Genomic DNA, 16,183 nt, shown 5'->3' on the forward strand with positions numbered 1-16,183 from the left:
TTAGATATGCAGTAAGAATGAAGAGCACTGGAAATAGTAAATATCTGGGTAAATATAAAAGATTATTTTATCTTTTCTTAAAATCTTTAAAAGTTACTTTGCTCTTTAAGTTAAAAACTAATAATGTATTGTGGAGTTTATAACATGTAGAAGAAAAATATATGAAAACGGTAACAAAGGATGGGAGGGAGGTAAATAGAATTATACTGTTGTAGTTTCTTTTATCATAAGAGAAATGATGCAATAATAATTAAAGGTAGATTGTGATGAATTATAGATGCATATTGTAATCCCTAGAACAACCACTAAAAAAGTACAACAGAAAGGTGTAGTTTACTAGCCGAAGAAAACATAAAATGGAATACTAATAAACATTTGATTTTCTCAAAAGACAGAAAAGAAGAACAGTGGAAAAAAGAACAGAGGGGACAAACTGAAAACAAATAGGAAGATGATAGACATAAACCTAACTCCATCAATGATTATATTAAATGTAAATGGAAGAAACATCCTCCCCCCGAAAAAAGGGGCAGATATTGTGAGAAAGGATGAAAAAAAGACCCAACTATATGCTCTTTATAAGAGATGCACTTTAATTATAAAAACACACAAATAGATTAAAAGTAAAAGAAGAGAAAAAGAATTCCATCAAAACGCTAAGCCCAAGAAGGCTGTTGTGGCCATATATGAGATGAAATAGACTTCAAGACTAGGAGATAGAGAGGCAGTTCAAAATTATAAGAGTTGCTTTATCAGGAAGATATAAAAATCCTATACTCATATAGACCTAATAAGAGAAATTCAAAATATATAAAGCAAAAATATATAAAGCAAAAATTGTCAAAACTAAAGAAAGAAATAGGCAAATCTACAATCATAGCTGAGGATTCATCATTTCTCCTCAGTAACTGATAGGACAAATAGACAAAAACTGATAAGGATATAAAAAACTTAAGCAACTGTCTTAAATTTGACCTACTGACATAAATAGACACCTACACCACAGAAATGAAAATATGAACTCTTTTCAAGCGGACATGGAACATTCACAAAAATAGACTGAGTTATAAAACAAGTTATAATGAAATATAAATTATAGGAATGAAATCAAGCAGAGTATGTTCTCTGATAACAATGAAATTAAATTAGAAAATAATACTAAAATTGTGTCTTAAAATCCCCAAATATTTGGTAATTAAAATTAGCTCCTGGCTTAAAAAAGAAATTACAAAGGAAATTTTAAAATATTTTTGAACTGAGTGAAAGTATAAACACAAACTATCAAAATTTGTGAGATGTTGCTAAAGTAGTGCTAAAGGAAAATTTAAAACATTAGATACTTATATTAGAAAAAAGAATGATCTCAAATTAATAATCTAAACATCTTTGTTAAGACACTGAAGGAAAAATGTAACCCAAAGTAAACAGAAGGATGGAAATAAAGATCAGAAATCAGTGAAATAGAGGGTAAACAACAGAGTAGATCAACAAAATCACAAGCTCTTCAAAAAGATTACTGAGATCTATAAAACCCTACCAAGACTGATGAAAAAAGAAGAAAGAACATAAATAACCAATACTAGGCATGAAAAATGGAGCACCACTGTGGATTCTACAGACATTAGAAATAATAAAGTAATGTTATTGACAACTATATGCGTATAAATTGACAATACACATGAAATAAAGAGATTTCTTGAAAGAAAAAAATTGCAAAAACTGACACCAAACACACTGAAAAATATAAATAACCTCATATCTTTTAAAAAATCTTGAATTCAGAATTAAATACAGGAAAGAAAACTACAGGCCATGAGTGGCTTCACTGATTGATTCTGTCAAACATTTAAGAAAGAAATAACCCTAATTTTATGCAAACACGTCCAGAGAATAGAAAAAAGAAGGAACTCTTCCCAACCGGTTATCTAAGGCCAGCACAGTGTTGAAAACCAAAACTTGGCAAAGACAGTAACTTAGATGAAAAGTACAAGCTAGTCTCACTGATGGACATAGGTGCAAAAATCATAAATAAATTATTAACAAATGGAAGACAGACATATGTAAGAAAGAAAAAACATCATAACCAAGGTGGATTTATCCCAAGAATGTAAGTTTAATATTTGAAAATCAATCAATGCAAAACATCTGATTAACATAATAAAGGAGAAAATAATCACCTTAATATATGCAAAAACAAATTTGTCTTAATTTGACACTTATTTATGATAAAAATCCTGAGAAAACCAGGAACAGAATATTCCCTCAATTGAATAAAGCTCATCTATGAAAAACCTACAAATAACATCATGCTTGATTGTGAAATATTGAATGTTTTTCCACTAAAATTGGTAACAAGGTGATGATGTCCACTCTCATCACCTTTGTTTAGCACTGTACTTGATGACCTTGTAAGGGCGAAAAGCAAGGTGAAAAATAATATGCCTAAAGATTAGAAAGAAAACATTAAAACTCTCTTTATTTGCCAATGATATGGTGTATGTAGGAAACCCAAAGGAATCTTCAAAAAAAGCTACAAAAACAATGTGTGAACATAGCAACATTGAAAAATACAAGTCAGTATACAAAAATCAATCATATTTCTATGTAATAGCAGCAAATAATTGAGAAATGTGTTTTTAAAATGCCATGTACAGGATAGACTTCCAGATGGCAACTTAAAGAGCACCATGGACACATTCTCCAGAGAAAAAGCATAACTGGTGAAAACTATTAAAAAAAAATCATTTAAAGTTTCTGGAAATTTTCCTAGGAGGATACAGAAAATGAAGAAACATTCAAGAAAATCTACTGAAACTTGGTAAAAAATGAGAGTCTGTAATACTGAGCCACAACTTGCTTCATACCTTTCCTGCCTTCAGGTTGCCAGCATTTCTCATCCCCCCCCAACTCCAAATTGAAAAGGCCAAATTCCTGGTCAATGTGGCCAAGAGGTCAGAGGCTTCATTCCCCTGCCTATCCCTTACTAATAGGACAGAAGGTTTACTCCAGGCATGGCAAGGAAAAAATGCTGAGGCCCTGATTGCTCTGACCCCAACTTGCTCATAGGGCAGAGATTTCATGCCAGAAAAGTCAAACTGAGAAGACCAGAGGTTACTATCCCTACCCTGGGCCTAGACTAGTGGCTCAGAGGTTTTTCCCAGGTGAAGAGGCAATCTTACGAAGAGCAAACTCTGAAGCTCTCCCCAAAGGAACTAGCTTTATTTGAAAGACAATTTGGGGATGTTCAAGCCTAAGGATGTCTGCAAAACCAATTAAGTATTTGGTGGAAATCAAATAAGAAGCTGGTAGCTTCTTAATTAAGAGCAACCAGCTAGACCATAGGTGAGCTGGTGAACTAAGAAAAGAGACAGCTAAGAAGACCTATCCTGGGATTTGAACAGACCTCAAAGACCGGCTTCCAGTATGACCCCTGCCCGCATTTTATTGGATTAGAATGTTGAGTAATATATGTCCCAGGACATTGTCAAAGACAATAAAGCAATCACCTGGCTGTGATTGTGAGACCTAATAGCTGGATGTGATATCAACAGAAGCAGACAGCTTAACAGAGAGATTAGGGAAAGAGACAGTCAAAGAGAACCCTGCTAAAATCACATACAGGGTGACTGTATGTACACTGAAGCCTGTACCCTCTGAGAAGCAACCTCAAAGTTTTCACAACGTAAGGGAAATAAACTTCACCAAAATAATCTAGCCAAGTCACTAAACAAATAAGCAAACAAGAAAAACCAAAAAGGAGAGAAGGAAATCAGTAATTAGTTACCAGAATTGCTATATTACCTAAAATGTGTAGTTATCAAAGAAATATAATGAGACATGCAAAGAAACAGGAAATTGTGACCTATTCATAGGAAAAAAACAAGCAACAGAAATTGCCTCTGAGGGAGTCCAGATGTTGGATTTAACAGACACCTCACAGCAGCCTTAAAAAATATGTTTACACACATTTGCTTAAAGAACTAAAAGACAGCATGCTTAAAAAAGTAAAGGAAACTATGATGATGATACTTCACCAAATAGAGATATCAACAAAGAGATGGAAGTTATAAAAAGAACCAAATGGGACTATCTTACATCATACACAAGAATTACCTCAAAATGGATTAAAGACTTGAACAGAAGACCAGAAACCCATAAAAATCCTAGAAGAAGACATAGGCAGTAAACTCCTCGAAATGGGTCTTGGCAATGATTTTCTGGATTTGACATCAAAAGCAAAGGCAACAAAAGCAAAAATAAACAAATGTGACCATATCAAACTGAAAAGCTTCTGCACAGTAAAGAAAATCATTAACAAAATGAAAAGGCAATCTACTGAATGGGAGAAAATATTTGCAAATCGCATATCTGATAAGGGGTTAATATCCAAAATATATAAAGAACTCATACAACTCAATAGCAAAACAAAAAAAAAAAAAATCCAAGTAATTCAATTAAAAAATGAGCAGAGGATCTGAATAGACATTTTTCCAAAGAAGGCATACATATAGCCAACAGGTATATGAAAAAGTGATGCTCAACCTCACTAATCATTAGGGAAGTGCAAATCAAAACCACAATGAGAATATCACCTTGCACCTGTTAGAATGGCTATTATCAAAAAGACAAGAAATAACAAGTGTTGGTGAGGATGTGGAGAAAAGGGAGCTCTTGTGCACTGTTAGTGGGAATGTAAATTGGTGCAGCCACTGTGGAAAACAGCATGGAAGTTCCCTCAAAACATTAAAAATGTAACTACCATATGATCCAGCTATTCTACTTCTGGATATTTATCCAAAAGAAGTGAAAACACTAACTCAAAAATATATATGCACCCCCACGTTCATGCAGCATAATTTACAGTAGTCAAGATATTGAAACAACCTACGTGTCGATCAATGGATAAATGGATAAAGCAAATGTGTATATATGCAATGAAATATTATTCAGCCATAAAAAAGAAGGAAATCTTGCTATTTGCAACAACGTGGATGGACCTTGAGGGCATTAATGCCAAGTGAAGTAAGTCAGACAGAGAAAGACAAATACCATATGATATCTCTTACACGTGGAACCTAAAAACAAAGAAATAACAACAACAACAAAGAGTTCATGGATACAGAGAACAGATTGGGGTGGTTTCCAGAGGCACAGGGTGGAGGGTAGGTGAAATGAGTGAAGGAGGTCAAAAAAAAAAAAAAAAAAAGAACCAAATGGAAATTCTGGTGTTGAAAAGTACAATAAGTGAAAAGAAAAATTCACTAGAGGGACTCAGCAGTAGATTTGAACTGGCAGAAATAAGGATTGGCAAACTTGAATGTAGGTTGATAGAGACTATGCATTCTGAAGAAGAAAGAGAAAAAAAATGAAGAAAACAACCTTCAGAGAAGTGTGGGATACCTTAAGTGTATCAACATGTCCATAATAAGAGTAGGAGGAGGAGGGAAGAGAGAGAAAAAGCAGCAGAAAAACATTTGAAGAGATAAAGGCTGAAAACTTATGAAATTTGATGAAAAACATTAATGTACACATCCAAGAAGCTGAATGAACTCCAAGTAGGATAAATTTAAAGATATCCATACCCAGACACATTATAGTAAAAATGCTAAAAGACAATGAGAAAATCTTGAAAGCAGTAAGAGAAAAATGATTTGTCACATACAAGGGAACTCCAATAGGATTAATAGCTAATCAGAAACGTTGGAGGCTGGAAGGGAGTAGGATGACATATTCAAAGTGCTCAACGGAAAAAACTGTCAACCAAGAATCTTATATCCAGCAAAAATGTCTTTCAAAAAGGTAGGTGAAATAAAGACATTCCCAGATAAACAAAAACTGAGAGAATTTGTTGCTAGCAGAGCCATCTTACAAGAAATACTAAAGGCAGTTCTACAGGCTGAAAGAATGTGACCCCAGATAGTAATTTGAATCTACTCAAAGGAAAAAAGAATACTTTTAAGGTAATTATGTAATTATAAAATAATAGTGTAAAAACATATTTCTTATTCTCTTGATTTAAAAAGCAATTTATGAAACAATATGTATAAAATTGTATTCTTAGGCCTATAACATGTAAAAATGTAATATATTTTCCAATAACAGCACAAGGGAGGTGGGTGGGAGACATCATTGTATTTGAATAAGCAGGTAACACCAGATAGATGTACCAAAACAAATGAAGAGAGCCAGAAATGGTAAATCAGAATGTTAATACAAACTTTATAAATATATGTTTGCTTTCCTGTCTTCTCTCACCTTTTATAAAAAAACATAAAATTATGTAAAGTAATAATTGTAACAATACATCGTTGGGTTTGTAACACATATGGATATATACCAAGAATAGCACATAAATGGGAAAGAGGAAATAGAGATATAAAAGAGTCATATTTCTATATCTCACTGGAATTAAGTTAGCATACATCTGAAGTAGATCCTGGTAAGACATATATGTTGTCTTAGAGCAACCACAAAGAACTGCAAAAATATAGTGAAAATTTTATTAAAGAAATTAAGAGTTACACTAGAAAATATTTGCTTAAAGCCAAACAAAGCAGTAAAGGAGGATTAGAGAAACAAAAAAGACATGAGACACACAGAAAGCCAAAAGTAAAATGACAGATGTAATCTAACTATATCAATAATAACATTAAATGTGGATAAACTATCCAATCAACAGATAGAGATTTTTGGACAAGATTTTTTTAAAAATCAGGATCCAACTCTATGCTGTCTTAAGAAAACACAGAAAGATACAAATAGGTTGAAAGTAAAAGGATGGAAAAATATCATGCAAACAGCAACCATAAGAAAGCTGGAGTAGCTATACTATTATAGACAAAATAGATTTCAAAGCAAAAAATGTTACTAGAAATAGAGACATTTAAAATAATAAAATCATCAATCCATCAAGAAGATATAACAATTATAAACATATATGCACCTAACAACAGAGCTACAGAGTACATGAAGCAATACCTGACAGAATAAAAGGGAGAAATAGACAATTCAGCAATCATTATTGGAAATGTCAATACTCCACTTTCAATAATGATAGAAGAACTAGACAGAAGACCAAAAAGGAAATAGAAGACTTGAAAAATGCCAACTACAAGACTTCTATACTGAAATCTACAAAATAGTGCAGAAAGAAATTTTCTATCATTTAGATGGAGAGGAATACCATGTTTAAGGGTTGGAAGACTCAATGTTTTTAAGATGTTTATTCTACCAAATTTATCCACAGATTTATCACAATCCAATAAGAATCTAGCGTATACTTTTGTAGAAATTGAAAAACTGATTCTAAAATTTATATAGAAATGCAAGGAATCTGGAATAACTAAAACACTCTTGGAAAAGAACAAAGTTGGAGGATTTCACTGCCTGATTTCAAGATGTACTATAAAACCTACATTAATTAGATAGTGTGATAGTTGGAAAAAGATAGACAAATAGACCAATGATTACAGAATAGATAGTCTAGAAATAGACCCACACATATATGGCCAATTTATTTTTGACTAAGTCATTAATAAAAATCAATGAAGAAAGGAGAATCTTTTTAACAGATAATAATGGAACACCTGGGCAAATATATAGGGGAAAAAATGAACCTTACTGCCTACTTCGCACCATAATCAATATAACTTGGGATGAGTTATAACCCTAAAAATAAAAGCTAAAAATTAAAATGCTTCTTGAAGAAAATGAAGAATAATATCTTCATGACCATGGGGTAGACAATGATTACTTATACTGGAATTGCAAAAAAATCACAATAAAAGAAAAAATTGATTAATTTTCCTTCAAGGAAATTAATCTACTCATCAAAAGACACTTCATTTTCATTAAGAAAATGAAAAGATAAGTCACATACTCAAAGAAAATATTCACAAAACCTACTTCTGATAAAAAGCTCAACCAGGGCCGGCCCCGTGGCTTAGCGGTTAAGTGTGCACGTTCCGCTACTGGCGGCCCAGGTTCGGATCCCGGGCGCGCACTGATGCACCGCTTCTCCAGCCATGCTGAGGCCGCATCCCACATACAGCAACTAGACGGCTGTGCAACTATGACACACAACTATCTACTGGGGCTTTGGGGGCAAAAAAAAAAAAAAAAAGGAGGAGGATTGGCAATAGATGTTATCTCAGAGCCGGTCTTCCTCAGCAAAATGAGGAGGATTAGCATGGATATTAGCTCAGGGCTGATCTTCCTCAGGAAAAAAAAAAAAGCTCAACCAAAATATATAAAGAATTCTCTTCAAGCTTTGGCACTAACTTAGTTCTGTAACCTTAAATAAATAGTTCAAACTCTTTGAACTTAAGTTTCTTGTCTATAAAACATAAGGGTTGGGCTAGAGTATCACAGTGGACTTCTAAAATTCCATGATTTTTTGAACCTACAGCAAGTTTATTGGTACAGATTATATAAAGAAGGGGGTGGTGGGAAGGAATATGAACAAAGATAGTTTTTGGTAATTGACAATAGCTCTTAAGTACTTCTGGGTATGGAGATTTACATTAAAATAGAAGCTCTGAATATTTATTTACAAATAAAAAGTATGTGAGACTCTCCAAGAAGGATAGGAAAATCATAATTAATGGTATTTTACGAATGCCATAGAAATGCAGACTTGCAAATAGTGAGAATTAAGAAATGTTTATTAATGATGTATTGTCTATCCTTGTTTCATCAGGAAAGTAACAGAATAGAAAATAAGAAATATTAGAAATAAGAAAAATTTAGCAATCATAGGAAGGAATTTGATACCATTGAGCAAATCACTTAGTATGTACTATGCAATACTGCATTTTTATATAAAAAAGTATAATATTTAAAATTTGTAGCATCTCCTTAAAGGTCTTTTTAAAAGCCAATAAGCATTTCTCTTGGAAGTGGAAGATTTGATTAGGCCTTTTTTAAAAACACCTTCTAATTTGTATTATTCTTAGTCTATTTTCAGATGAACTAGGTCATTTATTAAAGTAGCGATTTCATATTAAAAAAATAAAAGAAATTTTATATCTTTCCACTATCGTGTTCAGTTACCCTTTGTATATCAGTTAGTTATTGCTTCTTATTTTTTCCTGTATCACTTGTGAAAACAAATTTTCAGAATAACTGTCCTAACATGAGCATAAAAAAGTAGTTTTCACAGGGGAAAAAAAACCTTTTTAAACTTAGAGGAGTTAAGAAATAAGAATTATCTATGAAGTGTTTGCAAAAGTTATCTCATTTTTTTTATCATTTTATTTTCAGGTTTAACTGAGCTGAATGACAGTCCAGTTCCCCTGGAACTTGAGCGCTGCAAGTCTCCCACTTCAGGTAAACATGAGTGATATTTTTCAAGCTTCTGGTAATTCACTGCAGTAATCTACTGCTTATTTTCATAATTCTTATAATGTAACATTCATAATTTTAGTAATTACGTGTAATTCAGTTTTTGAAATTTAACCATAAGCAAATTTGATTCCAAAATCAAATAGAAATAAATGTCTTTAAAAGTATTTTTGGCCTACCAAAAAATTAAGATCAGAAGTATGAGTGTAATACTTTTAAAGACATTTTAAAGGAAAGTTATTTTGCAAATATATTAATAATTCTAAGTAAAAATTGATAAAATTATGCAGAAACTCTGTCTTCTTATAGCTAGAGCTGAATTAGTGGGAAATATATACTATAGGTACAGGAGCATATGATACCATCCGTCTGGACCATAGTTTGGAAATATGTATATTCATTGACAAAGAAAGAAAAAATGATAATATGTTGGAAGTAACACATCAAGATAAAGCATGAACCCATTAAAATATATTAAAAATGTCAATATAAAGATTCCTAGGAATAAGTCTTTAAGGTATGTAAGAAAAATGTTAACAGTAGACATTGTTGGGTGGTGGGATTATGAATGGTTTGCTTATGTTTTTAATTTTTATTTATCTGATTTTTCCATAATGCATATATAGTAATGTGTAAATTCTTAAGCACCAAAAATATTAGATATATCTTTGACATTGAACTGTAGATCTATTTTCACAATCAAAAAATTATAATTTTTATTTTAATTATTTTATTTATTTTTATTTTAACTTCATACAAATTTATAAACATTTAAGAACGTCTTTATAAAGCAATGAATTTTGACTTTTAGAAATTCGTTTAGAATTATGACATTTCTTCAATTTACTCCATCCTTTAAGAGTTGTTAGTTGTTTATCCTTATTCTTCAGGAATGTAGGCCAAGTAGAACCTAGTTGTGTCCTGTGTAAATTTTTGTTTTAATCATATCTATTTAATCTTTATTTTACTGTTTTTATTTTAAATATAGTCTTATACATTTACCCTTTCTTTTGCATTCCCATTGGTGCCATCCTAATTTAGGTATTTATTACCCCATACCTAGAGGATCACAAAAATGTTTTTTTTTTTAATTTTTATATTTTTTGTTTATTGCGGTAACATTGGTTTACAACATTGCATAAATTTCGGGTATACATCACTATACTGCTATTTCTGCATGGATTACATCACATTCTCGTGTTCACCACCCAAATACTAATTGCAGTCCATCACCACACACATGTGCCTAATATCCCTTTCACCCTCCTCCCTCCCCACTTCCCCTCTGGTAACCAGCAATCCAATCTCTGTCTCTATGTGTTTGTTTGTTGTTGTTATTATCTACTACTTAATGAGTGAGATCATATGGTATTTGACCTTCTCCATCTGACTTATTTCACTTTGCATAATACCCTCAATGTCCATCCATGTTGTCACAAATGGCTGGATTTCATCGTTTCTTATGGCTGAGTAGTATTCCATTGTGTATATATACCGCATCTTGTTTATCCATTCGTCCCTTGATGGGCACTTAGGTTGCTTCCAAGTCTTGGCTGTTGAAAAATGTTCTAACAAGTGTCTCTGCTTTCTAACTCTCCCTCTTACAATTCATTTTCCATATCATGTTGCAAAATTAATCTTCTTAAAATATTACTTTGATCATATTTTCCTGTGTCAGAAATCTTCAATATAAAATATAATTTGATATCATATATCAAATTTAAAGAATTTAACTTCACTTTAAATTCTCATCCATAATCTGAATTTGAATAGTAATACATTTATATGGTTCAAACATCAAAAAAAAATGAAATAAAAAATCTCCCTCCCATCCTTCCCCATACATTGTTTCTCTACTCTTGAAATATAATCATTGTTTCTTGTTTATACTTCCAATTTGTGTTTGTAAACAAACCAAAAAGACATATTTTTTTATACAAAAGTGGTGTTTCTTATGCATTTCACTATACTTTGCTTGTTTTACTTTACTGTGTGTCTTGTCTTTCCATTACATTACATAAAATATTTCCTCAATCTTATTTACAATGGTATGATATTGAAATTACATACATGTACTATAATTTAATCATTTTGCCAATTAAAGGATACTTAACTTGGTACCAGTCTTCTGCTATGTCAAACAATGCTGCAGTGACTAACCTTAGTACATTTCTCATTTTAAACGTGTACAGGTATATCTGTGGGATAAATTCCTAAAATTAAGTTGCTGGGTCAAAGAGTACATGCCTGTCTAATCTTTATAGATACTCCCGAATTGTTCCCCTTAGGGTTTGCAACAATTTTCTATCCTTCCAACAATAACATGCAAATGTTGGTTATCAATTTTTTGTACTTTGTGAGTCTATTTGGTAAAAAGGATATGTCCATATAGTTTCAATTTAGTTATCACATGTTATAAGTGATGTTGAATACCTTTTCATATGTCTAAGAACTCTTTAAATATTTTTTCTGTAAATCATCTGTTCCTATACTTTGCCAATTTTCTATCGAGTTGTTTGTCCTTTTCATATCAATTTGTATTACCTCTCCTTAAGTTAATAAGATTATCCCTTTGTGACATGAGATCCAAATATTTTTCTCAATTTTGTCTTTTAACTTTGCTTGTGCTATCTCTGCCTTAGAGCAATTTTTTGTAATCAGACATTGGTCTTTTAAAGACTTCTTTCTTTATGCCCAACAATTTAAATACTATTGGGATTATCTACTTTTTGAAGTTTTGGTAGAATTCCCTTGTCAAGTCATTTACCCTTTATAATTACTAATTTTGTATACTTATACTTTCTCAAAGAAAAATATTTTCGTTATGGAAATTTTCTAACAATGTACAACGTAACATATGCAAAGATTGAGATTCTTTCTTTCTTTAATTAGGCTAGCTAACAGTTGATTTATTTTGCTGTTTATTTAAACCCAAACAAAGGTTTTACTGAGTTTTTTGTTTTTTAACTTATTGATTTCTGCTTTTATCTTTATTAGTTCCCTCCTCTGCTTTCCTTTTATTTTTTCCCTTTTCAACTTTTTTGTGATAGATGCTTAATTTATTTATATTTATTATTTCTTACTTATTGATATAAGTAAATAAGGCTAAATTTCTCTTTGAACTCTGCATTAAATGTATCATAGCTTTTGATAAATTGTGATTGCATTAACAGTATTTTCTATATAGTAGATAATTTGTTTATGTTTCTGTGACACAACAGTTATTTAATGTAAACATGTAGCATTAAGCAGCTATGTGTTACCATATTAATTATGTTATTTAAGTCCTTCATGTCCTTACTTATACAGTCCTGTGTCACTTAATGACGGGGATATGTTCTGAGAAATTCATTGTGCGAACATCATAGAGTGTACTTACACAAACCTGGATAATATAGCCTACTACACACCTAGGCTATGTGGTACTAATCGTGCAGGACCACCATTGTATAGTATGCAGTCCGTCCTTGACCAAAACATTATTGTGTGGTACATGACTGTATTTTGATTACTTGACTTGTCAAGGATGGAAAAAAAGCAAATTTAAATATCATACCAGTAATGTGTTTCTATTTTTCCTTGTATCTGCTGTGTTTTTATTTTTAAGAATATTCAAGTGTAGATATTCAAAAATATATCCACAAAAAGTACATCCTTTACCATTAATTACTCTTGTGCATTTCATATTATGTGTTCTTCACCTGAATTCTTCCTTGTTTACTATTAATACCACAACTCTTGCTTTTTTTATTTGGAATTTTTTGTATACTTTGGCCTTAGCTCTTTTGGGGTAAACTTTTTGGCATTTGTTTTTTGTTTTTTTTTTGTGTGTGTGTGTGAGGAAGACCGACCCTGGGCTAACATCTATTGCCAGTCCTCCTCCTTTTTTTTTTTTTTTCCCTTTTTCTCCCCAAAGCCCCAGTAGATAGTTGTATGTCATAGTTGCACATTCTTCTAGTTGCTGTATGTGGGATGCTGCCTCAGCGTGGCCGGACAAGCAGTGCGTCGGTGTGCACCCAGGATCTGAACCTGGGCCGCCAGTAGTGGAGCGCTCGCACTTAACTGCTAAGCCACGGGGCCAGCCCTGGGGTAAAGTTTTTTAAACTAAGGAATAATATATAAACATCAAATTAGATAAATCTTGAGAATTCAGCTAGACTAGTTTTTACAAATGAGTACACCATGTAAACAACACTCAGATCAAGGTATAGAATATTTCTAGAACCCCAGGAACTTCCCTCATGCCCTTCTCAGCCACTAACTCCCACAAAGGTACCTACTATTCTGACTTCTGTCACCCTAGGTTAGTTTTGTAGGTTTTGGATTCTTATATAAATGGAATCATACAGTATTTATTTCTTTTGTTTCTTGCTTCTTTTGCTCAACGTTATGTATATGATATTCATCTGTGTTGCTGAATGATTTTTATTATCACGTAATATTCTATTATATGAATATATCTCAATTTATGCAGTTTATTGTTGAACATTTAGATGGTTTTCAGTTTGGGGCTATTATAAGTAAAGCCACTATGACCAGTCTTGTACAATTTTTAATGCAAATATAAACTCCTTTCTGTTGTACCTGTATCTAGGAGTGGACTTTTTGGGTCATAGGGTATGTATATGTTCAGCTTCAGTAAATACTACTGAGTTTCTAAGGTGGTTGCACCAATTTTACTTCCACTAACAGAGTATGAACGTTCTGCCAATGTTTAATTTTTTAAAAAAATTTTAGTCATTCTGGTGTGTACGTGGTGCTAATAGAATTAAATCGAATTGCGTATCCCTGATGTCTAATGATTTTGATGAGCTTCATTTGCATTTCTTGACTATTTTTAATATCCTCTTTTATAAGATATTCAAGTCTTTTACTCATTGTTATTGTGTTGCAAACTTTTTCTTTTGATGTATAGGAATTCTGTGTATGTATGTGGATAGATAAATACATACATACATAAAAGTCTTTTGTTGGATGTATACAGTGCAAAATATGTTTTCCAGTTCTGCGGTTTGACTTTTACTCTCTTAATGGTGGTTTTTTGATAAACAGAAGTTTTTAATGGTAATGTAATTCAATTTATCAATATTTTCTTTTATTGCTAGTGCTTGGTGTTTTGTTTTAAAAAAATATTTCTCCACCCCAAGATCATGAAGCTATTTTTCTATGTTATCTTCTAGAAGCCTTATTGTTTTATCTTTCACATTTAAGTACAAGTTCCATTTGGAATATGTTTCTGTGTGTAATGTAAGGAAGGAGTCAAGGTTCATTCCTTCAGTTTAGGTATCCAGTTGATAAGCACCATTTATGGAAAAACTATCATTTCTCACACCACACTAAAGTGGTACTTTTGCCACAAATTAATGTACTTTAACATGTGTGTATGTGTGTGTTTCTAGACTTCATGTTCTATTTCATTGACATGTTTCTCATTTAACCAATTCCACACTTTTAATTGGTATAGCTTTACAGTATTGCTGATAGTGTAAGTTCTCCAATTTTGTTTTTGTAGTTCTTTTTCAAGAATTTTATAGGTATTCTAGGTCTTTTGTGTTTCCATATAACTTTTAGAAAGGATTTTTCAGTTTGCACACAAACCAATGTGTTTGGATAGTGGTTGCAATTTCATTGGATCTGTGGATCGATTGGGCAAAATAAACGTAGTCAACAATATTGATTTTTACATTTACTGTCTCTCCATTTATGTGTGTTTTCTTTACTTTCTCTCAGTAATATTTTTAGTTTTCTTTGTAGAGACCTTGTACATCTTTCATTAGATTTATTCCTTTGTATTTAACGTTTTTTATGTTGTAAATTTTTAAACATCTTTTTCTTATTGTTTGTGGCTAGAATATAAAATACAATTAATTTTTGTATATTGACCTCATATCCAGAAAACTTGATAAATTTATTTAATTCCAGTAATTCGTAAATTCTTTTGGATTGTCTCTGTACCCAATTATGCCCCTATTAAAATGATAGTTCCATTTCTTCTTTCTTTCTTTTTTTTTTTAATAATTTTATTTATTTACTTTTCCCCCAAAGCCCCAGTAGATAGTTGTATGTCATAGCTGCACATCCTTCTACTTGCTGTATGTGGGACGCGGCCTCAGCATGGCCGGAGAAGCGGTGCGTCGGTGTGCGCCTGGGATCGAACCCCGGCCGCCAGCAGCGGAGCGCGCGCACTTAACGGCTAAGCCATGGGGCCGGCCCCATTTCTTCTTTCTAAAGGAAGAAATTAGCTAGAATCTCCAATACGATGTTAAATAGATGTGGTGTTAGCAGACATCTTTTGCTTGTTCCCAATCTCAGGGATAAGTCTTTTAATATTTCATAATTAATTATGATAATTGTGGGTTTTTGGTAGACATCCTGCTTTTAGCCCTCTGTCTATGATGTTTCTTCTTTTATTAATGTTAGAGCAGATCTGGAAACACCACCACCACCACCACACCACAGTCTGCAAGGCAGACTCAGAGGACTTTGCATGCAATCAGTAGATTGCTTCAAAGCAAAAAGGTTTTGACTGTTTTTATATTATGCTACTTGGAACAGAAATGATTCACTGTGATAAGATTCATTTATCATTTCAGTGCCTTATTTGAGACTGGTTTGCTGGGCAGGTCTCACTCTTTTTTAGGAGCAACTTTAAATTATAAATAATCATAGTAAGGGATGAGAGGTTTTTTTTCACATAACAGCTTTTTAATCATTATATGTTACATTTGTTAAAATATGTGAAATTTATCTTTCTAGGAAGAGTGCCAACATACTTTATCTTACTTAAGAATACTGGAAATAATATTTGCTTATTCCATTCATTTCCCATGAAAAAGAAAAA

At 32.2% G+C, this 16,183-nt stretch overlaps 1 protein-coding gene across 1 annotated transcript in view; it reads left to right on the forward strand.

Annotated features, from left to right (window-relative positions):
* Positions 1–16,183, forward strand: part of STXBP5L (syntaxin binding protein 5L) — a 337,784-nt gene that overhangs the window by 251,155 nt on the left and 70,446 nt on the right. Inside the window, exon 20 of the mRNA XM_058555874.1 lies at positions 9,262–9,327. Within this exon, the coding sequence (XP_058411857.1) occupies positions 9,262–9,327 (66 nt within the window). The remainder of the gene's footprint in view (positions 1–9,261; positions 9,328–16,183) is intronic.

This window comes from Diceros bicornis, chromosome 15 (genome assembly GCF_020826845.1).
Source record: "Diceros bicornis minor isolate mBicDic1 chromosome 15, mDicBic1.mat.cur, whole genome shotgun sequence".
NCBI lineage: Eukaryota > Metazoa > Chordata > Mammalia > Perissodactyla > Rhinocerotidae > Diceros > Diceros bicornis.